General features: G+C 44.3%; 1 protein-coding gene across 2 annotated transcripts in view; it reads right to left on the bottom strand.

Moving 5' to 3' along the window:
- Positions 1 to 24,331, bottom strand: part of otc (ornithine transcarbamylase) — a 110,284-nt gene that overhangs the window by 55,771 nt on the left and 30,182 nt on the right. For both annotated transcript variants that reach the window (XM_086006630.1, XM_086006631.1), the window contains one exon: positions 3,449 to 3,536. In XM_086006630.1, the coding sequence (XP_085862756.1) occupies positions 3,449 to 3,536 (88 nt within the window). The remainder of the gene's footprint in view (positions 1 to 3,448; positions 3,537 to 24,331) is intronic.

The following is a 24,331-nucleotide window of genomic DNA, read 5'->3' as shown; positions in this document are numbered from 1 at the left end:
AAAGACAACATTTTGCGCTGTTTCGGGCCCACAGTGCAGCACACTTCCGGAATGCTGTGCCTACATTGCTCCAGGGGCAGTGCTTGTCCAGGAAAATTGGCCCATTTATATTTATTGTCACGAGAGCCCAAGAAAAAGAATACGAAATAGCTACTTTAGGCTCTTTTCTTTCACTGGGTTATTGCGGCACAGGCTAGCAAGATTAGTAGCACAATTTCAGCATTGACAATGAATTAAAATGCTTTATCTGTTCCATTGAAATCAGTGTTGAGTGGCATAACATAAATGTGAGAATATTTTTGGTACAGCAATTAGAAAGCAATATTAGGTGGCTCAGTCCTAGCTGTTCCCTCAAGAAAACCTTATTAGATTCAGCAGGCTAAACAACACTGTAATGGAGGTTGCTGAGCAACAGCACACCCATCAGCTTGCATTCAGTGCATTTATACTCTACTCTGGCTTCAGCAGTGAACTGTGGGGTATTTTAAGAGTTTTTACAGTAATGCAAAACCATTATTTAAACAAATGTTTTCAATTGCATAGGCAGGAAAATAAAGAAGATTTAACAGATAATGGTATTGTCCTGACTTTTTTATGATGTTGTGGTCTTAATTGCTGGAAATGCTTGGTGAGGTTCTGCAGATTTGTGACACTACACACAATACCATAAATTAGGTTTAGCTCAAGTTACCTCACTAAGACAGTGTTAGCCAATAGAAATAGGCAACTATCCACAGTCACAGGCTACAGTGACACCAATTTAGCCACATGCACTAATTTTATTCGAAATAACCTTACACACAATACAGATACTTCATGTGTGTATTTACTTATCAAACATCTACCACCATTCAGTGCAAAAGTCTTCAGTCTTTCTCTTTCACCAAAGTTTGGAATTCTGACATGAATTTATCAGACACAGCACATCTTAGTGCAGCTTCTAGGTTTTTGTTCAGCAGTACTTTGACTTTATCAGAGTGATGTTGACACACAACTGGACTTGGCAGACCCGCCCCTGCTCTCCATCCAGAACACGGTTGGATGCCCTTTGCCATAATGGAGATGTTCATTATTGGTTGGGCTTGCTTTCTTCTGCTGGCCTGAAGCACCAATTGGTTGAGCTGACCATGATGACAGCTCCCCATTCCATACAATGATGCTGGTTTTTCCATGGTGCCTTTTCACCTGTGTTACACACCATTTTGGCAGATAACCAATAAAGCAATGATCAAAAAGCACACTCTGCTTTTCGTCTTACAATTTTACTAACAAACACACAAAAAGGTTGACGTACACGTGTACTCTGTGCAAATATAAGCATCGAGATCACATGCCCAATGACTGTGTCTATTACTCATTATTTTTTTGTTTATGAATCAAAAATGCAATTAGCTGCATCTGGATTCCAATTAGCCACATGTGGCTATTGGAGAACACCCAGGATTCTTTCAATTTTTTTTCTACTTCTTTTCCATATACATTTCCTTTGTAGTTTTATATAAATAGGAACAAAACTCTAGTTAGCAAAGATGTCCATTTTTACAGGTTCACTTACAAACACAACTACCTGTTGTATTGTACAGAATACAGCGTGCAACCTTATTTTTTCACCATATAAGGAGCTCTATGGCTTCCCTTTCCTGGAGCATATGTGCCTAAACTGTGATGTATGCTTCTTACAGTAGGTTTCTTTTATTTCATCATTATTATAGATTACAACTTCATGAAATGCTTTGTGCTAGTTACTAATTGTATGGAGTTCCTGTTTACACAGTAAACTAAGGATTAAGCAATTGAGTAGTAATTAAGTGCTGTTGCACTAGCATCCCTGTTGATTGCTTTTTGCTTATTTCACAGTTCAGGGCACAGCTGGTCCAGCCTGATTACCCAGAGTGCACCACAGGAAGGAGAAACAATGGAAAAATGATGGTGATAAATAAAATGAAAAAGTGCAGAGTCACATGGAGTACCAGCCAGAGGATTATACTGTTGAGTAAAAGTGATCTACTATAGAATTCACTTTACAATTCTTATTCTCTATTGAAAGACTAGTTACTGGTGAACAATTACATTAGAAAAAAGTTGGCTCCAAGTTGCAGTTCATTCTAAATCTGATCAACTCCAATCCAACAGAAAGTTCAATTCCAAAAATCCCTTTCAAATATATGACAGTGAAATGAATGCTAATTTTAGGAGCTTGTGTACAACCAACAGATTTAAAAAAAAAACTCTTTCTTAATTTTGAGTTTACTATATGAACACAAACTCCATAAAATTAGTAATACAAAAGCTATAACTCGCACAAAGCATTTTATAGAAAAGAAGCTTACTACAAAGAAGGGTGCAACACAGTGAGCAAAAAATATTAAAAACCCTTACTTAAAAATGACTCGTGTTTTAAGGATAGGTGTATTTATGAAAATCTGCATTGTTTGGCCATTGCTGATCAATAGTGTGTCGACTACCAGTGCCATGAAGAGGGGACAAAGGTGGTTCAAATCTCGCTCTACTCGAACTTAGCTGCATTAAAAGGGAAGGCCCCTATTTAGAGGCTGCGCTATCTTCCTGCATAGGGAAAGAAAATCAAAAGGGTGTCACCCTGGGTGGTCCCTGGCACCATCTGGTGGCCATCGACAGGGAACATTGGTAAGAAGCTTTCAAGTAGGCATCTGTTCTCTCTGCCAGAGGATTCAGGGCAGATGAAAGAAAGAGGAGGGATATAATTAGAGAGGAAAAAGAGAGAGGCAACTTTATTGTATAATATCCATGAAAACAAAAAAAAAGGAACATTTATATTTTTTCAAAGTACTAGATGGAAATGCTTCTTTATTTTGTGCCTTTAAAAAAAAACTGCATTTATTGTATTGGGTATGAGTTCTTTATTAGAGGGGCTGCATTTGTCCAGTCAATGCTGATAGTTTGATAGGAACTTAATTTGCAGTATCTGGACTGTTTATTTGGCAAAAGGTAATTTTCAGGTATTGTTCTCAGAAACTTGTGGCAAAGTATGATTAAACCGCTGATCTTGCATGAGGATAAAGTGTCTAAGTGATAAGTCATTATTTATAACCCACACTCTATTCAGTAATCTTTCTATATGTGATTGAACTGCTACTATTTATCTTTTATTACTATATTGCCAACTGGAGAAGAAAATTACTGCTTCATATTTAATGGACATCAACAGGGATTCAATGTGGTATGGAGAGGTAAGCTGACACACGGTTCAATCTTTGGATACTTACATATTATTTTTCACTTGTTGGTAATTCTACTGGATTCTTTTTATTAAAGACCATAAATTCTGGAGAACATCACATTCTAGCTGCTCCCTTGCAATTTCACTTTAGTACTGGAGGCAGATTTTTCTTTAATCTTAATTATTGTAACACAGTCAACATCATATTGTCTTTACCCCTTCTCTTTCAATTTTTATGTTGCCACTAACCTTGCGGTGTCCTTACGACTCTCATTTACCCCTAGATGAATATCCTGTGTTGTAAGGAAGCATGGGTGTCCTCCAAGCAATGCAAATCCTTCAGGAGAAAAACCACAAGGAATTCAGTGGCTACATATAAAATTAATAGTGAACGACAAGCAAACAATTCATTTTAAAGTTGCTGCACAACATCGTTATTGAAATATCCAAAACTTACATAGCTTTTCGCTGACCATTATTTGTAAGGTTTGCTACTAGGTGTCTAAGGATTGTTAGCAGCACTGCAGGCAGACATTAATATGAGGTAGCTCCAAGGTCAAAATCAGTGTTGCCCATTGAATAATGCATTTATTCAATTCCCTCCCTGTCAGTAATGAACAAAGCATTTTTAGGTGTTTCATCTGTATTAAAGTTAGCACTGAAAAACGTACAATAGAGCGGGTGAAATTTGCTGCAAAGGTTTAACAAAAAGCTGAATAACAGGTTTGTCCATGGACTAGGTAAAAACAAAGTGTGCAGAAGGTGGACAGAGGAGATTACAGGGTGCATAGCAAGTTAAAAAGGCTAGTTGAGGATTAAGACAGGGAGATAATTTTAAACCCAACCCACCCTACAGGATCAGGCCAAACGCCGGTTTTACACACCACATGATTTTACTCTCCATTGAAGTCAATCAATATTAAAATCAAATGGGGTGTAAATCCTAGGCTTCGCCCGATTCTGTAAATTTCCTGCTGGACGGGTCAGATTAAAATTACACCCAATACCTTGAAAATAACTTTTAGGAAGAACTGCTGTTCATTTAAATCTTTTGCTGTTGTTTTGATACTGATCAGTGCCCATATGCAGGGATTTCTGGTTTGAGAGTTGACATTTTCTGCTGTCACTGCCCCTTTATAATTACATTAAAGCCGAGTTTGAGGTGAAAGTGCTAGTTCGTGACACTCATTTTATTATCCTTTGTTCTACTTGCATGAAGAAGACGAAGTCTCTTCCACATGACACTAATTTATTTAGCCTGAGATGGCTATGAAATTAGGTCCATCATAGGATAGACATCTTGGAAAAACTATTATTTGAAACTATTATCTGAATGAATGTTGTCCACAATGGAAGTCAACATTTGCAATCATCTCAGCCCCAGGACATTGCTGCAGGAGTTCCTCAGGGCAGTGTCCTAGGCCCAACCATCTTCAACTGCTTCATCAATGACCTTCCCTCCATCATAAGGTCAGAAGTGGGGATGTTTGCTGATGACTGCACGGTGTTCAGTGTCATTTGCAACTCCTCAGATAATGAAGCAGTCCATGCCTGCATGCAGCAAGACCTGGACGACATTCAGGCTTAGGCTGATAAGTGGCAGGTAACATTTGCGCCACACAAGTACCAGGCAATGACTATCTCCAACAAGGGAGCGTCTACCCACCGCCCCTTGACATTCAACGGCATTACCATCACCAAATCCCCCACCATCAATATCCTGGAGGGTCACCATTGCCCAGAAACTTAACTGCACAAGCCACATAAATACTGTGACAACAAGAGCAGGTCAGAGACTGGGTATTCTGCGGCAAGTGTCTCACCTCCTGACTCCCCAAAGCCTTTCCACCATCTACAAGGCACAAGTCATGAGTGTGATGGAATACTCTCCACTTGCCTGGATGAGTGCAGCTCCAGCAACACTCAAGAAGCTCAACACCATCCAAGACAAAGCAGCCTGCTTAATTGGCACCCCATCCACCACCTTAAACATTCACTTCCTCCACCACCGGCGTACCGTGGCTGCAGTGTGTACCATCTACAAGATGCACTGCAGGAACTCTGCAAGACTTCTTCGGCAGCACCTCCCAAACCCACGACCTCTACCACCTAGAAGGACAAGGGCAACAGGCGCATGGGAACACCATCACCTCCAAGTTCCAAGGTTCAAGAAGGCAGCTCACCATCACCTTCTCAAGGGCAATTAGGGATGGGCAATAAATGCTGGTCATTCCAGCGCCGCCCACATATCCCATGAATTTATTAAAAAAATACTGCATGTGGAGTTGTTTGTATCTTCATCCAGATGCGGTTTCTCGAGTTGCATTACTATTAATGATCTAGACGAGGGGACTAGATGTAATATCTCCAAGTTTGCAGACGACACAAAGCTGGGTGGGCATGTGTGCTGCGAGGAGGATGCAGAGAAACAACAGTATGATTTGGACAGGTTGGGTGATTGGGCAGATGCGTGGCAGATGCAGTATAATGTGGATAAATGCAAGGTTATCCACTTTGGTGTCAAAAACAGAAAGGCAGATTATTATCTGAACGGCAATAGATTGGGCGAAGGGGAAGTGCAACGAGACCTGGGTGTCCTTGTGCACCAGTCACTGAAGGTAAGCATGCAGGTGCAGCAGGCGGTTCAGAAGGCAAATGGTATGTTGGCCTTCATAGCAAGAGGATTAGAGTACAGGAGCAAGGATGCCTTGCTGCAGTTGTACAGGACCTTGGCGAGACCACACCTTGAGTATTGTGTGCAATTTTGGTCACCTTATCGGAGGATGTTCTTGCCATGGAGGGAATGCAGCGAAGATTTACCAGACTGATACCTGGAATGGCAGGAATGACGTATGAGGAGAGATTGGGTCGATTGGGCTTATATTCGCTGGAGTTGGGAAGAATGAGAGGGGATCTCATTGAAACTTATAAAATTCTAACAGGACTAGACAGACTAGATGCAGGAAGGATGTTCCCGATGGCAGGGGGAGTCCAGAACCAGGGGTCACAGTCTAAAGATAAGGGGTAAGCCATTTAGGACAGAGATGAGGAGAAATTTCTTCACCCAGAGAGTGGTGAACCTGTGGAATTCTCTACCATACAAGGCAGTTGAGGCCAATTCATTAAATATATTCAAGAAGGAGTTAGATATATTTCTTAAGGCTAAAGGGCTCAAGGGATATGGGGAGAAAGCAGGGACAGGGTACTGAATTTGGATGATCAGCCATGATCTCATTAAATGGCGGCGTAGGCTCGAGGGGCCGAATGGCCTACTCCTGCTCCTATCTTCCATGTTCCTATTTTCCCCTCCAAGGTCATACACCATCCTGACTTAGAGGTATATTGCTGATCCTTCATCGTCGCTGGATCAAAATCCTGGAACTCCCTCCCTAACAGCACTGTGGGAGTACCTTCACCACACGGACTGCAGCGGTTCAAGAAGGCAGCTCACCACCACCTTCTCAAGGGCAATTAGTGATGGGCAATAAATGCTGGTCATTCCAGCGCCGCCCACATCCTATGACTGAATTTAAAAAAATACTGGATGTGGAGTTGTTTGTATCTTCATCCATATGCAGTTACTGGAGTTGCATTACTATTAATTACTTTTCTAGCTATTATCTACAGAAGCATTTTAAAAATAGGCAGTTCTCTGGTGTCTCAGCTGAGTCCTTCAGCTTTGGTCGAAAGAAGAGGCATAGTTTCAAATTCTACAAGAAGAGTTTGAATTTTTTGATTGACAATGAAAAAACAAATTTTTCATTAAGAACTTTGTGAAAATAATTTACAGTGCATGGTCAAGGTTGATTCTTCCGTGAAATATGATGTAATGATGCTTACAAGATATATACTTGTATTCTTCCACCCATGATGTTATATAAAGATTACAGGACCTAGCTGGATATGGCTAGTGAGCTCACTTCCTCATTTAGAGCTCCCAGCCTCTGTTTTTATACATGATGGATCTAGTTTATATGCCCGTACATTTCTAAACTGAAAACTTTAGTCTTGCTTTGGGAGTTGGACAACATGCAGGCGCCAGTGAGTGACAAATGAATGGATACTCAGTCAGCTGGGAGTCTATCTGCCTTCCTCTTCAAAATCAATCACAAACTCGAATCTCTGAGCAATTCTGCCACATGAAGGGATCATGTACGCTCCCTGGTCAGTGTGTTACTGCATTAAAATATTTGCCTCCGGCACTGCAGACCATCTGTGCATGTGAAATAGAAATTCTAGCAGTATACGAGGACAGTCTTAACAGGTGTAATGGGGGAAGAGGTACATGCCTGCAATTGAATGTGCTAGCCACATTTAGCATTCCTAACACAGGGAAGAGAAGGATTACATGACATGGTGTTCTGCACTAAGAGAAAGCAATGCAGTTGTGTGCATGCCTGACTGAATAAGCTGATACCTCCCTCGTATTTGAAAGCTGCAACTCATGCAAAATGCACAGGACAGCAGCTTCAGTGACTGAATGTAAAGTACCCGTACATCCAAAGTAACCCTACAAATCCCCTCAATGAAAATGCTAACTTTTGACATTTCCCATGCCGTGGTGCTGGTGCAGCTATTTTGAAGCAGGAAGCTCACTCCTGGCTTTGCTGCTACACACGACGGGGCTTTCAAATTGTTACTGGGCAATTCCAAAATACTGCAGTCAGTCATTTACAAAAAGTTATATACCCCCCAAGTTTGGTTACTGACTGCCATCTCAAGCTGCACAATCCACTACCTGCCCTCCAGGCTAGGCTAAACATTTGTTACACAACTTCTCCCTCCTCTTGGGCTAAATAGTCCTTAACTAATGCCTTGCAAGAGGGAAGAGGGCAGGGGAGGCCACAACTTTCCTTGTGGGGCTCAGAGGAGCATCAAGTTCCTCCTGGCTCCACAAAGGAAACTATTCCCCCACTTACACTGGAGAAGCTCTTCGGCCTCCCGACACCCTTCACCCGGCAGAAAAGCCACGGCAGCTTTCCCACTCAGGCCCAGGTTAATGTAATAAGGGTCCCAGGATGGAACAAGACCTCGATTTCCATAAATTTCTGAGGCTCTCATCTGCTTCTAGCAGGTGTCCCAGCCACCTAACTGCAGTGAGCAGTTAAAATGGTGACCAGCAAGATTCCAGTGAGAACGGGGTGGTCAGACTGGATGTTCCTGCCGAGTGGGGTGGGTTAAAACTCCCCCCTCAACCCCCCATGTCCTCACATAATGGGCCAGACTTTGTGGTGGGTATGACGGCGTATTCCGAAATGGCCCGCAAGTTCAGGATTTCCGCAGCAAAATCCCGAACTTGCGATCTGTTGACAAATCATCCGCACGGCCAAAGAAAAAACAATTGCTGGCACAGTGTTGAGCTATTTGCCCACCAACCGCCCAGCAATTGCATACGAAAATTTTACTGTTGATGCAAACAGGTGTGGGGCCTGTTTGCATCAGTGCAAGGGGATACCGCAGGCATGTTTTACTATTTTCATATCGGAAATCGGATAGTTTAATTGTATCACGAGTTTTTCTTGTTTCTGCAAATTGGAGTTTTAATGATGTCGATACAGCAAAATTAAATTTTCACTAACAGAACTAAGATATAGTGAAGTTGGTGGAATGAAGCTAATTAGGAATTAAATTCCAATCCTGTAAAATAATTGTAATTAAATCTGATTAGAGGATTCCCTGAAATGGTGTAAAATCTAATTCTGTTTCCTGATTGGAAGACCAGGTCCACGTGATCCCAGGTATGCTTCCGCACAGACTGCGCCCCTGGGATCCGTGGGCCATTACGCTGCCCTCCAGAATGCAGCATCAGAATGAGGGCCCCCATCAGGTAGGTGCGTATTCTTTTCACAGGTCCACAGCGTACTCTGGAACTATGCCGCGGACCACAATTTCTGGGCCATTGTTAGAGCTTCTACTTCACAAGTGCAGGTTCATAACTATATTCACTATAGGGGTTATTTTAACCCAACATTTCCCAGTATGGAACTGGCGGGATTGGGTCGAATGCCGGTTTTACACCCTGCCCAATTTTACTCTCCATTGACTTATGTTGTTTTCTCTAGTTTAGTAATTAGGATCAAATAGAGTTCCTGTGCTGCTAGATTCACTATGTAACAGAAATTGTTGCATACTTTTCCAATATGGTGCATATAGGGGGTAATTTTGACTTTGTGGAATAGCATAAAATGGGGGATAGACAATCGGCAGCTCAATAAATGACCAACATCCCATTTTCCCCCCCAAAAATATACCAAACCCCTAGCATTATAACCAGTAGTACCACATTTTTAATTGTATAAAAATAAATGAAGTTCTCATTATTTGCACTTTACTGTTACATTGGAGAGTTCAGCAGGTTTGTAGGATCATCACTTATTAAAAGTGCAACAATCTTTTTCAGTAAATTAATTCCATCAAAATCTCCTGCTGTCCTTTCCATTTACTATAATTGCTGGTACAGACTCAGTGCCCATTCTAAACAGGTTCCTGCATCTGTGCTAATTGACACATTGGCAGCTGAGTTCACTTCAAAGTCTACCCCTAGAGAATGAGCTCGCAGATGAAATAGGTTCAGATCTCATGTGTCAAGTTGTTTTTTAAAAAATATTTCCTACTGAATTTTTTCATTCCCACCCCCTCTAACCGTTTTCTTTGCTACACAGTGCCCCATCTCCACAAACATCTCTGACTGACGGGAGCTCCATTTGCTGCTGTTCTGTAAACTCCTCCCCCTCCCCTACAGAACAGGAGTGATGCAAGTTTCCTACTACTTCCATAACTTTATGGCACTGTACCTCGCAAGCCCTGGGCACCTTTCCCACCAATTTCTGTGCAAGGCAGTAGAAGGATTTTTAATTTTGTGTTAGAAGTGAAGAGTATTGTAGCACCACAAATAATTTGTAAGTTTTGTTCTCATCTCTTTAAAGCAGGTTAAAATAATACATCATACTTGCTTCCAAACCTCAATAGTAAAGCTGCACTTTGACTGCTAATTTTATTTTAACCAGGACTCGAAAGATAAGCAAGGTTCTTATTAGCAGCAGTCACAGAGAAATATGTCCAGTAAAGCCATATACTGGATTTAACAAAATACAGTTCTCCCTAACTTTTCATAATCAGTTTAAGCTATAATCATTTACTTTTATTGCTAGTTTTCCTTTATATCTATAATGATGCTGTAATTGAATACAAAAAGAGAGTGCACCGTTTACTGCAATCAAGTGGAATTGATTCCCTTCCTTGTTTGATGCTATTGCCTCATATAGTATGCCATGATTACCCATTTCAAACGTTATTTTGGACTGTGGCCACAAGAACAGCTTACTCTGGTTAAGTTGAAGTTCTTTTTTGCTAATTGTTCAATAGATCGAATTAAGCAAGTTTAATGAAACTGCACAGCAACACTACAGGAATACTAAAAAAAATGCCACATTAAAAAAAGCCACAAAATATCAAAGCAAATATTGAAATGTACATGATCGAAACTTGAGCACTGTACAAGCTGTGCAATGCAAAGTTCAGTTCTAATGCTTTGGTTCCTGCCAACAGTATATTAGTCCACAAAGTATTTAGTGTAGTGAAAAGTTCCCGTTACAAATTTTTGGGCTGCACTAGATATTTTCCTGGGTTCAGTGTCAATGGTTTCGCCTGTAAATGAATCCAGTGTCCTTTACGATCCAGAATACAGTCCAATATCTAGTCCTATAATAGCGTTGTCTGGAGTTCATAACAGTAATACCTTGTTAAGTAAACTGAATACAGGAAACTTTCTGGTATCTGGCACTGATGGGACCGAGCTGGTGCCGTACTATCAAAACTGCCGTAGAAACCAGCGCTAATGTTAAAACATACGGAGCTTTTGAGCTCCGTGTGAATCAACAAACCTGTTGCTTAGCAACAGCTTCAAAACAGTCGGCCGCAGCTTAAAAGCATCTCTGTAGCTAAACAACAGCTTCAGCTAGACCTTGCAGAGCCTGACTGGAAAAAAAAAAGCAACGAGAAGTAAAAAAACTTATAGGAAACGGCTCCTGAATTTTGCCGGTAGATAGAGCTTTCCGGACATTTAACCTCTGGTTAAATGAAAGTTTCCTGTACTGTAATCTTGCACATGCCAAAATTTATTTAAATAGTAACATCTTAATATAAATTACCCCAAATTCCTCCTACATTAAAGAGTTAAAAATCCAGAAACATGTCGTTGCTCAGTTGTCAGCCACTTCCTAAGCAATCGCACAGAGTTGGACGCCATGCTGTGTTGGGGGTTTGGTTCCTCTAGCTCCCTCCGACTGTTGCATCCATTCACTTGGGCCTCCTCCTCACTCTCACTACACTAGCAGCAACATTCTTTTGCACATTATCAGCAATTTCCATGTTGATCAGCAATCTGAACACTTTCTAATCCGTGCCAACAATGGATTCAAAACTCAGGCCTGCCGGCAGTCACAACAGAGGTCTCGTGCTCAAAGAGTTTTGTGCATTCTTCAGGAGGGTGCTGTTGGTGTCTGTGTAGGATCCTTAAGGGTGTCAGACGCAGCTGTTTCCGCACTGCTGGGATGAATTTACAGTGCTGAAAACAGCCGACAATGGATTCTGCTTTTAGACACTGGCACTGAGTCCCACAGTTGTCAACCACCAAGGCAACCTTTTTGCCTTGTGATGCTGTTTGTCAGTTAAACTGATCACAGGAACATAGACATTTCTGAATGAAGTTGTCTTCAGGATTAAAACAAGATAAAATTTCATGAAATTTACAACATACCGTTATCGATGCTTTCTGTGGGAACATCGTTTGTCTCTTCATGCGGGGGCTTGGACTTGAGGTAGTTTATCCACAATACAAGAACAGGTTGGTTCCAAATTCTTCAGTGAATTTATTCACATTTTACAGCAAGGCAAGGTCCGACAGTCCAGGATGATTAACTGCTCTGACCTGCTTGAACTCAGATTCAGCAGCAGGTTTCACTGGTTCTGATCCATGTGGGGTGGGAATTTGAATTAACCAGTGATTCACCTTAAGAGGGCAATGAATTTTCAATGACCGGTTCTGTTTGCACAATTTCAAATCAAATTAACAGATCATTTGAATTAATAATTTTGAATAAAGGATAATAAATTATAATCTGTGTATAGTACTGGTAATTGGCTTGGTTGTTTGAACTTTCTCATTGGCATTCTCTGGGGATTTAAATTATCTTCAACTTGCACATGTGCCATGGCAATAAGTCAGAGAATTTATACCAATTGGTGCATTTGGCTACATAAAGCAAAATGTCTGGTTACATAATGAAGTTGATCTCCTCTGACATTGCTCACTTGCAAAGAAAAAGAATGTTCTTTCTGTAATAGTGGACTTGTCTCCCACTCTCTGATTCTTTCTGCCTCTCCCACTTTCTTTCCTCATCTCCCATTCTTAAATTTTCTTTTTTCTCTATATAGGCTCTCATTTCTCGAAGTTTTTGTTCTGAGCTCCACTCCTGGTAATTTTCTAGACGCAAAAGGCATCAAGGGGTATGGGGAGAGAGCGGGAATATGGTATTGTGATAAAGGATCAGCCATGATCATATTGAATGGCAGAGCAGGCTCGAAAGGCTGAATGGCCTACCCCTGCTCCTATTTTTCTATGTTTCTCACTCATCATTCTGCAAATATTTCCGTCTTCTTGTTTCGGTGTCCCAATCTCTGTATGCCGCTCACAGAGGACGGAATTTTCCCAGTCCAGAGTGTACGGGTTTGGGGGTGGGTCAGCAGTAAAAATCGCCGAATTTCCCAGCGTGTCGGGAATTCGCCGTCATCCCGCCGACTTCGAGGATGTAACTGGTAGGATAGATAAGGGAGAACCAGTGGATGTGGTGTATTTGGACTTTCAGAAGGCTTTCAATAAGGTCCCGCATAAGAGATTAGCGTGCAAAGTTAAAGCACATGGGATTGGGGTTAAGGTACTGACTTGGATAGAGAACTGGTTGGCAGACAGGAAGCAAAGAGTTGGAATAAACGGGTCTTTTTCCGAGTGGCAGGCAGTGACTAGTGGGGTACCGCAGGGATCGGTGCTAGGATCCCAGCTATTCACAATATATATATATTAATGATCTAGACAAGGGAACTAGATGTAATGGGCAGGATTTTCATTGAGCCGTGGAGTCGGGATTGGAGGCGTGTGGGGGGTTAAAATCCTGAAATCAGGGGTCCCAACCCCATCCCGCACCCAACCAGTTTCAAAGGAGGCGGGTAACCGCCCTGCACTGGGACCCAACTACCCGAGGCGGGAAGGGATTAGTGCCAATTAACAGCCTGTTAACAGGTAGTTTTTAGCCTAATCCCTATTTTTAATGCTGAAGTGTGGGATTCCCGATGGCTCCAAACCACGGCACGTTTGCGAGGCGGGCCGTCGGGTTGAAGGACTTAAGAGGGGTCGAGATATCGGTGTTCAGGTGAGTTATGTGTGCATGAGTGCAAAGGTAAGTGTGTTTGGTGTGTCTAAAGAAGTTTAAATGACCTTTTCAGCCTTCCTTCCTTTAGGCCTCGGGAGTCCCTCATCTCACCGGCACAGAAAGCAGAATGGCTGCGAACTGTCAAAAGTGACAGCCTTCAGCTTCCTGTGTGTAGTGTATGTACCTTTAAGAGGAACTATGTTTTTGAAGCCCCTGTATACTGTAGTACCAGTAGTGACCACTCAGGTATATAAGCCTGTGTAGCGTCTTGTGTAGTTAGTTCACCTCCAGACTTTGTTCAGTAAACACTTGTTAAATCAACTCCTGCATTCCATGTCTCCATTAACACACGGATCTAACAGTGGCGACGAGTTAGAAACGAACTTACCTGCAATTCGGCAGCACCTCAAGGGGATCGATTCCTCAGACGAAGGTCGAAGCCAGAAAAAATAAATAAATAAATAACTCGAAGAAACTCGAAAATGAGAGCCAGGCTTGGTCTCCAGTCTGTGGTTTCCCCAGCTAAACGGGCTGGTGGCAGGTAGTGCACTGATCCTTCCTGGGCTGCGGCGGGCTAGAGCTCGATCGGGTGGCTCTGCAACGGGGCCGGGCAGCGAGTCGGGAAGCAGAAGCAAAGAGAGAGGGTGGAGCACTCAGGGCGCGGCCGGTGCTGCGAATCAGGTCGGCGTTCGGACCGAGCAGAGGGATGGGAAAGTCCCAGAGGGTCCGCTCCACGACGGGAACGGTTCTTCAATTACGGAGAGAATATTGAAGTGATATATAAAAAAAATAGAAATACCGCGAAAAGCTGCAGGTCGCAACGGGAACCGCGGAGAACAGCGTTGGCAGCAGCGGCAGCGACGGGAAAGCGCGGGAGGCGCCATCTTAACTCGGCGGGGAAGAAAGAAAAGCGCGGTAAGCGCCATTTTAGATTTTCAAGATGCCGAAGACTGGCAATATTACTGCTTTCGATAGTGATATAGAAGATTGGACCACATGTGGAAAGAGTGGAGGTATATTGCAAGGCGAATGAAGTAGCGGATGATAAAAAGGCATCGGTACTTCTAAATCTGATGGGCACAAGGACATACGGGCTGTTACAAAACTTGATCACTCCAGCCAAACCAATGGACAAGAATTTTAATGAGATTGTTGATACCTTACAGGAGCACTTAAACCCAACACCGCTGCTGATAGCAGAACGATTCAAATTCTTCAGGAGGAATCAGCACAAGAATGAAAGTAATGCTGATTACCTCACCGAATTACGAAAGCTGTCAAAGCACTGCCAATTCGGGGCAGGACTGGCAGATTCTCTACGAGACAAATTCGTCTGCGGTCTCCTAAGCGAAGGAACACAGAAAAGACTACTTTCTGAGAAAGATTTGACACTGGACAAGGCTTTCAGTGTGGCTGTATCATACGAAGCAGCAGCAAGAGGAGCTGCAGAGATACAGCAAAAGCCACAGGACTTCGGCACCCATGAAATGACACGGGGTTGAGAGAGATGTTATCGCTGCGGCAGATCCACCCATGACCAGAAGGACTGCTGGTTCAAGGACAAAGCATGCAGGCAATGCGGAAAGATGGGACACATTGCACGTGTATGCAGATCTGGAAAGAAATCTGCTGACAGTAAAAAGGTCAATAAGGAAAAGTACAGAAAGGTACAAATGATGACGGACAGTAGCTCCGAAGACCAGAAGAGCGATAGCGACTCCGGAAACAAGAGACTAAGCTGTCTCAAATTACATAATGTAATTGCCAAAGAAGATTACCAGACCATTTGGGTTACCCTCATGATAGCGGGGTCCTCAGTCAAAATGGAGCTAGATACAGGATCAGCTCTGACCGTCATGAGTCGACGGGATTACGAGCGGCTATTTCCGCATATACCTTTGAAAGACACATCCATTGTCTTGAAGACATATACGGGGCAGAAAGTATACCCCAGAGGGAAAATAAGGGTGCCTGTTGTATACAACGGCAAGGAAATACAGAAGTTGTATTTATACGTTCTGCCAGATGGTGGTCCACCGTTGTTGGGATGTGAATGGATCAGGAAGATACGTTTAGACTGGCACTCCATTCAGGCACTGACGGTGACCAGTAAGAAAAAAACCGATGATGACGTCATACCTGGACGATTAAAAGAAATCTTGGCTAACGCCAAAGAAGTGTTTCAACAGGAACTAGGAACCCTGAAAGGCGCCACCGCCTCAATAAAAGTGGAAGATGCGGCAATTCCCAAGTTTTATAAGGCAAGGCCGGTGCCATACGCAATTCGTCCAGCCGTCGAGGCAGAGCTGGAGAATTTGGAAAAAGCAGGCGTGTTATCCAAGGTAGATTGGAGCGAGCGGGCAACACCCATCGTCCCGGTCATGAAGAAAACGTTGAGTAATGATAAATCTGAAGAACAGAGAAAAGTTCGCATCTGTGGGGACTTCAAGGTGACTGTAAACCTGGTTCTTCACACGGTACAGTAAAGATATTTTCGCCTCACTATCCGGAGGGAAACGTTTCATCAAAATTGACTTAGCACAGGCATATCTACAGATGGAGGTTGAGGAGGCCTCTTAAAAAGTATCTCACGATAAACACACACAAAGGCCTGTACCAGTACAATCGACTGGTTTTCGGAGTGGCATCAGCTCCGGCTATCTGGCAAAGAGCTATGGAGCAAGTCCTGCAAGGGATTCCGGGGACTCAGTGCTACCTAGACGACATCCTTGTAACAGGAGAAAACGACAACGAGCACCTTGCCAACTTGGAGCAGGTGCTCACGAGGCTGAGAGAACGGGGCCTACGAGCAAATCGCCCCAAGTGCAAATTTTTCCAGAAACAAATATCATATTGTGGCCATGTCATTAACGAAGAAGGGTTGCATAAGTCACCTGAAAAAATTGAAGCGGTCGTAAAGGCCCCAGCGCCTGAAAATGTCTCACAATTAAGGTCGTTCCTGTAAAGTCTGTGGGTTGTTTAGTTAATTAATACACAGACTACCAGAGTAACTTAAAACAGGACTTTACTATTCGAAGGTCAGGGCGAATCTGCCCAATAAATCCTGACACAACACTTATATACTGGTGTGGTCACCGTCGGTATTACAGTATACAGAAGCCAAACAAAGTAGTGCCACACCTAAAATAGTTCTCTTAAAGGTGAACGGTTACATACAATAGTTCTCTTAAAGGTAGACGGGTACATACACTACAATCCTCCCTTTTTAGCTTACAACATACTTATTCCCCATTAAACATAACATATAATCAACTTCATGTAAAACAATTCACAGATATAGTCTCTGCGGGAAACAGTTCACAGATTCAGTCTCTGCGGGAACAGTTCACAGATTCAGTCTCTGGTCTTGACTCGGTCCGAACAACATCTCTGTGGTGTAGCCGGTTCACATTTCTAGCGTGACTCATCCAATAGTCTTTCCCTTGGCTTAACAGCTTGAACTTCCGTCCTGCTGAACCAGCAGTGCTGACTTTTACAAACAGCTGGACTGCCTTGGTAATTTTTCCTACTTTCCAACTGATTTGGCCCCCTTCGTAGGGCCCACGTGCATGATCTGATAGAAGTGATAATGATTTAGATGGTTATCGTCTTCTGCTTCGTCTTTTTCTTTTCTGCTTCTTGGAGACTCTCGGGGCTCCCTTATCCGCTGCCAGCTGTAGCGCCACCATCTCCCTATGTTCCTTAGACTTTTAAGTGCTTCATCCTGATTTCTGCACTTTGGGAGTTTTCATCACTAGCTGGGCAGACCAAGTCATCGTAATATTCCGTGTCACTCAACAGGTCATGGTAATATTCGGTGTCGTCCTGAGCTAGTCTAGCGAGAGGGCCTGCTACTTCTTCTTTACCCAACTGGACGTTAGCCGACTGTTGTTCCCTCCCTAGACATCTTTCCTGAAGAGACTTCTTCATGCGTTCATATTCATCCCGCTCTTCCTGGGTTTCCTGCCAATCCTTCACTAATGACCTCATTTGTGATTCCAATACTTCCCCTTCCATCGGGGATTGATTGATCGGGCTATTCAATCCTTCTACTGGAGCAGCTGTTTCAACATTCTGTAGTTCACATTGACGTGATTCAGCGTACTTTCGGCAGCCCCGTAAAATCTGTGTTGCAACCTCAACTATTCCCCAAACTTTTGAGAGCTCCGAACCCCTTCCCTTTGAAGATTGAAGCTCGTGTTCAAATGGTTCCCATTGCAGAGTCTTGTCTCTCAGCATATGAAGGAGTTGGCTGACCGTTAACTCTTCCACGGGGACCCTGTGGATCAGAGTCTTCTCCATTTCATCCACCTTTCCCTCCAATGCTTTCACCTTTTTTTCCTCTTGTACTTTGGCTTTAAGCGCTCGGAGAAGTTGCGCCTTGATGCTCTCTAGCTCATGTTTAGGGGCCATTCTTACAGTCTCTGTGTTTCTTACAGTTGCCTTTTCTTTCACTGAAAGAATTCCCAGTTGAATCTGTTCTTCAAGTTGTTGAACCTCGGTCATTGCCGCCTCATATTTGTCTTGGGTTTCCTTCAATATTTTTATGAGCTCTTGGACATCTTGACTTTCATGTTCTGCCATGTCTTTCACCTCTAATTTCTCATCTATGGATGGAACTTCTACCGATGAGTCAGTCTTGGCCTTGAGCGCATCAAGAATTTCCTGCAGCCTTTGGACTTCTTGCTCATGTTCAACCTTTAGTTGCTCATAAGCTTCCACTGAAACTAGCTTTTCGGAGGTTGCCGAGTTAACCCCCTCCAGGATTGTAGCCTGGGCCTGTTCATACTGTTCCTTCAACTTCTCAAACTCTGCTTGTAAGGAGTCGTAGAGAAGAACTGGAATAAAATCCTGGCTTCCTGAAGATTCCTCTTCATTTGCTTCTTTCTGCAAATATTCTAACTCCTGAACATCATAAGGGAGATGTGATCGGTGATTGGTCACGATGGCTCTGTGGTCGCTCTCTGCTTGAGCTAGCTGCTTCTGTTGTCTTTCCAGATTCTCCCATTCGGTGTCATAGAACTTTTTCATTGTTTTCATCTCTTGTACGAGATGGTAACTCAATTGTTCTAATTGTTGTCGTAATTTGAAATAAAGTTGAGTCCGAGCTCGGTGTTCTTCCGTCATGGATATGTCCTTAAACTGAACAGACTCAGAATTCTCTGTCAAACTATGTTGTCGTTGTTCGGTGGAGATCTGTTCTGAAACTTTGTTCTTCTCTGGAGCATAAGCCTTTCTGCATGCCTTCGTTTTTCCAACCTTAGTCGGCAAGTCCATTTTAGCCTTGTCTTTCACATTTGGGTTGGTCTTATCGTCATCCGATTCAGAATCTGAGCTGATTGTCTGCACCGAGTCCTCACTCGTTATGGCTTTTAGGTAGTGCCATTCCATGTCTATTTTCTTGATCCACTCCCGTCCTAGAAGTGGTGGTCCTCCCTCAGGTAGTACGTATAAGTTCATTCTTGGGTGTTCTTTACCCCTATCTCTCACCTTGACTCTTATCTTTCCCATGGGGTATACTTTATGCCCCGTGTATGTCTGCAATACGAACTTGGTATCTCTTAAGGGTATATGTGAGAATAGCTGGTGGTAATCCCTTCGATTTATGACTGATAGAGCTGATCCAGTGTCCAACTCCATTTTCACTTGGACTCCAGCTATTTTTAGCATGACCCAGATAGTTTGTAGGTCAGCTTCCTTACTCACATTGTGAATTCTCAGACTACCCAGCTCCTGGCCGTTTGGGTCTGAGTCCGAATTCTGTTCGTCTGAACTCTTCTCAGCCACCTTGTGTACCTTGTTGTACTTTTCCTGTGATGGCTTCCTTTGGTTGTTGGTCCTTTGGTTGTTGGTCTTCTTCCCTGACCGGCATACCTTAGCTATGTGACCCAGTTTGCCACATTTCCTACATTCCTGGTTCTTAAACCAGCATTGGTTCTGGTCGTGTGTTGTCTTCCCACAACGATAACGTTTTGTTATTGTCGAGGTAATTTGATCCACACTGAGTGCCGCTGTCTTTAGCTGCATTTCCGCAGTTCCCTTCGCTGCGGCTTCGTGCGATGCTGCAATAAGGACAGCCCTGTCAAGTGTAAGGTCGTTCTCTTCGAGTAGTCGCTTTTGCGTTCCTTCCTTTGCCAATCCGCACACGAACTTGTCTCGCAATGCCTCTGTCAGATTCCCTCCAAACTGGCAGTATTTCGCTAGTCTACGCAGTTCGACCAAGTATTCTGTGTTGCTTTCGTCTTTCCGTTGCGTTCTCGCATAGAATTTGAATCGTTCCGCCAACATCAACGGTGTGGGGCTCAAGTGATCCTTCAGAACAGCCACAATATCATCGAAAGTCTGATCCGCCGGTTTAGCTGGTGATAGTAGATGCTTCAAGAGCCCGTATGTCTTCACGCCCATCGAGTTTAGCAAGGTTATAGCTTTGTCATCTTCTTCTATTTTATTGGCCTCACCATAGATCTCAATGCGTTCCACATACATGGCCCAGTCTTCTACCTCGGAATTAAAATCGTTGATGTTACCATGCTTAGGCATCTTCCTCTCTTCCTGATAACACCACGGATTATTTCTTTAAATTTTCTTTTTTTTTCCAAGATGGCGGTTCCCGCAAAAATGGCGGTTTCCCGCGCTTATCTTCTCTCCCCGCCCACTTCAATGGCGGTTCCCTGCTTCTGTCTTCTTCTCCGCCTAATGGCGGCTTCCCACGTTTCTTCCCCTGGCGGGAGGGGTACACTTTCCCCACGGGCGACGGCCGCTGGCTTTCAGGTTCACAGCCTCCGCATCGGCTTCAGTGCTTTCCCTTTTCTTGGCAGGGCAACCGGCGCTGGGTACACCCCGTTGACGGAGAACAGTTTCAGCCGCTGGACTGGCTCTCGCTCAGTCTCCCTTGCTCGGGCTCTGTCTCTCTCCCACTCGCTCGGCTCTACCGGCGCTGGGTACACCCCGTTGACGGAGAACAGTTTCAGCCGCTGGACTGGCTCTCGCTCAGTCTCCCTTGGTCGGCTCTGCCTCTCCCGCTCGCTCGGCTCCCAATCGCGCCTCCCAGCCCTCTCGCAGTCCGGTGCTTCCCTCCCCGGCTGCGGCTGAGTTTTTATATCTTCCCGCGCCTACGCTCCCGGTCGCAGCGCTTCGTGGCTTCGGTCGCTGCCCGGCCTTTTTCGCCGGTCGCGGTCTAGCTGTCTCACGACGCCGTTGCGTCCCCCAGCCTGTCTGTACCACGGCTTCCTTGCTCCACGCTGCCCCAGTCTCAGCGCCTCTGGACCCGACTTCTGTCCGGCTCCTTTCCCCCTCGACCGTGGTCGAGTGCACCGCCCTTATCCTCCGGTTATTCTTTTTACTTTCCCTTACTCACAGTCACCGTGGCCGCCTTGCTTCTCGTGCTGATCGGCTCACTCCTCACCGTGGCAGAAGGGACAGTCAGTGCCCTGTTGCTGATGGAAGTCTTTGTCTCTAAATTCTTCCTCCTTTCTAGTTCTGCAGCCTCGAGTTTTCTCCCAGCAGAGCGACGAGGGCGGTTGCCTCTTCTCGACGCTCGTTAACTGCTTCGGAAGTATTGTTGCCGCAGGGTACGATCGGACTCGTCGCCACTGTAAAGTCTGTGGGTTGTTTAGTTAATTAATACACAGACTACCAGAGTAACTTAAAACAGGACTTTACTATTCGAAGGTCAGGGCGAATCTGCCCAATAAATCCTGACACAACACTTATATACTGGTGTGGTCACCGTCGGTATTACAGTATACAGAAGCCAAACAAAGTAGTGCCACACCTAAAATAGTTCTCTTAAAGGTGAACGGTTACATACAATAGTTCTCTTAAAGGTAGACGGGTACATACACTACAGTTCCTGGGATTAGTAAATTACTATCATAAATTTTTACCAAACTTGTCGACGGTTCTGCACCCGCTTAACGCACTGCTACAAACGGGAGTAGTTTGGAAATGGAGCAAAGACTGTAAACGTGCCTTCCATAAATGCAAAGGCTTGATCACGTCCAGGGAAGTGTTGGCTCATTACAACCCATCACTGCCAATCAGACTGGCGTGCGATGCATCCCCTTAATGCGTGGGAGCGGTATTATCGCATAGATTCCCAGATGGCTCAGAGCGGCCGATAGCTTTTGCGTCACGCTCATTGAACTCAGCTGAGCGCAACTATGCCCAGATCGACAGGGAGGCACTCAGCCTGGTGTGGGGGGTGAAGAAATTCAACCATTACCTACACGGACAAAAATTTACCTTGTTGACTGACCATCAACCCCTCGTCTCCATATTCAACCCTAAAAAGGGCGTTCCCATTATGACAGCACAAAGGCTACAGAGGTGGTCCCTGTTCCTAGGGGCACACCAATATGACATAGAGTACAAAGGAACAAAACAGCATGGGAATGCTGACGGGTTATCGCGCCTACCGTTGCCAACGGTGGAAGAGGCGCCTACAGTGGACCCATTGGAGATATTCCACTCGACCATAGTGGAATGTCTACCGGTGACAAATTCTACCATTGAAAAGGAAACGCAAAATGACCCGACTCTCTCACGAGTCTACGATTTAACGGTGAAGGGATGGCCAGCACATGGCGAACCACTGTTGCTAGCATTCTCGCAAAGAGAACAGCTGTCAGTGTGCCGAGGAACCTTGATGTGTGGATCCAGAGTGGTGATTCCACCCAAACTCAAGGATAGAGTGCTAAAGGAGCTTCACGAGGGGCATCTGGGTGGAGTGAAAATGAAGAACTTAGCCAGAGCGTTTGTGTGGTGGCCAGGTATCGATGGAAACATCGAAGAAATGACCAAGAGCTGTCTAGGATGCCAGAAGGTCCAAAACGCCCCACGACAAGCCCCTCTACATCCATGGGAGTGGCCCTCATCTCCATAGCAAAGGGTACATATCGACTTTGCTGGTCCATTTATGGACTCAATGTTCTTAATCGCGGTTGATGCACACTCCAAGTGGCCGGAGGTAATAAAGATGTCCTCCACCACCACGGAAAAAGCCATCACAGTATTAAGGACCATATTCGCCAGGAATGGGCTGCCTGAACAGATCTGTTCTGATAATGGACCGCAATTTGTATCCGAAGAATTCAGGAAGTTCTTAAAAAACAATGGGGTTAAGCACTACACGTCCGCCCCATACCATCCCGCCACCAATGGATTGGCTGAAAGGTTTGTCCAGACCTTCAAGGCGGCCATAAAGGCCATGGGTAATGAAGACATAAATCTACAACAAGGTAGATAACTTCTTGTTTGCGTACCTCCGATCCGGTGATACTGGAACCAGATGAACCCGACACTGGCATTGAAGCCGAATCGACCTTGCCAAAAGAACCTACTACACCACCGAGGCGTTATCCGGACAGAGTCAGGAAGCCTCCAGAGAGACTGAATTTGTAATTGATTAACTTCAGCAAATGTGTATATTATTGTTCTTGTAAAAATGTTATTTAATGATTACTTAAAATGTTATGTACTATTTATCTAAAAGGGGAGGAATTGTAGTGTATGTACCTTTAAGAGGAACTATGTTTTTGAAGCCCCTGTATACTGTAGTACCAGTAGTGACCACTCGGGTATATAAGCCTGTGTAGCGTCTTGTGTAGTTAGTTCACCTCCAGACTTTGTTGAGTAAACACTTGTTAAATCAACTCCTGCATTCCATGTCTCCATTAACACACGGATCTAACACTGTGTAGGAGAGATTTCTAACTGAGTCTGTGGAGAAGGACTCAGGTTAGAAGACTGTCAGTGTTTGACAGCTTCAAACAGCTGTGCAACACTGATATTTCATCTGTCAAAACCTCTTGACAGATGAAATTTCAGTCTGTGACGTCACCTGTTGCCGGGTGGCCCTTAATTGGCCTGCTGAGCCCGCTGGGGGGGCTCAACAAGGAGAATCAAGTTAAAATCGCGTGGATTGGCTGCATCTCGATGGAGGCGGGACTACAACCCCGAAAGTTGTAGTCCCGCCTCCTACCCGACTCCTGAATGAAAATCCAGCCCAATAGCTCCAAGTTTGCAGACGACACAAAGCTGGGTGGGTGTGTGTGCTGTGAGGAGGATGCAGAGAAACTCCAGCATGATTTGGACAGGTTGGGTGATTGGGCAGATGCATGGCAGATGCAGTATAATGTGGATAAATACTGTATCACTGTATGGTATGGCAGCTGTAGCTACTATGACCGGAAAGCCCTGCAGCGGGTAGTCAAAACTGCCCAACGCATTACCGGCACCCGGCTACCGACCATAGAGCACATATACCAGAAACGCTGTTTACGGCGGTCACGGTCCATCATCAAAGACCCTACCCACCCCAGCCACAGTCTGTTCACCCTCCTGCCATCTGGGAGGCGCTACAGATGCATTCGCACCCGCACGACCAGATTTAGGAACAGCTTCTTTCGCAGGGCTGTCATCCTACTGAACTCCACAAATAAACTCTAAAGCCTGCACATCTGCCAATGCACTTTATTATGGTTATGTTTATTTTAATGTATTACAAGCCAAATGTATGTTGAATGTTTAAATGTCTTAATCTAAATGTACACTCTCGGGAGCCGCAAGCCTACATTTCTTTGTACTGCACTTGTGCACTAACAATGACAATAAAAGTTGATTTCATTTGATTTGATTTGATTTCGGTGGCAAAAACAGGAAGGCAGATTATTATTTGAACGGCAATAGATTGGGAGAAGGGGAA

The sequence above is a fragment of the Somniosus microcephalus genome, chromosome 14 (genome assembly GCF_052327205.1).
Source record: "Somniosus microcephalus isolate GS21.2 chromosome 14, FLI_Smic_1.0, whole genome shotgun sequence".
Lineage (NCBI taxonomy): Eukaryota > Metazoa > Chordata > Chondrichthyes > Squaliformes > Somniosidae > Somniosus > Somniosus microcephalus.
This window is presented reverse-complemented; position numbering and strand designations above follow the sequence as displayed.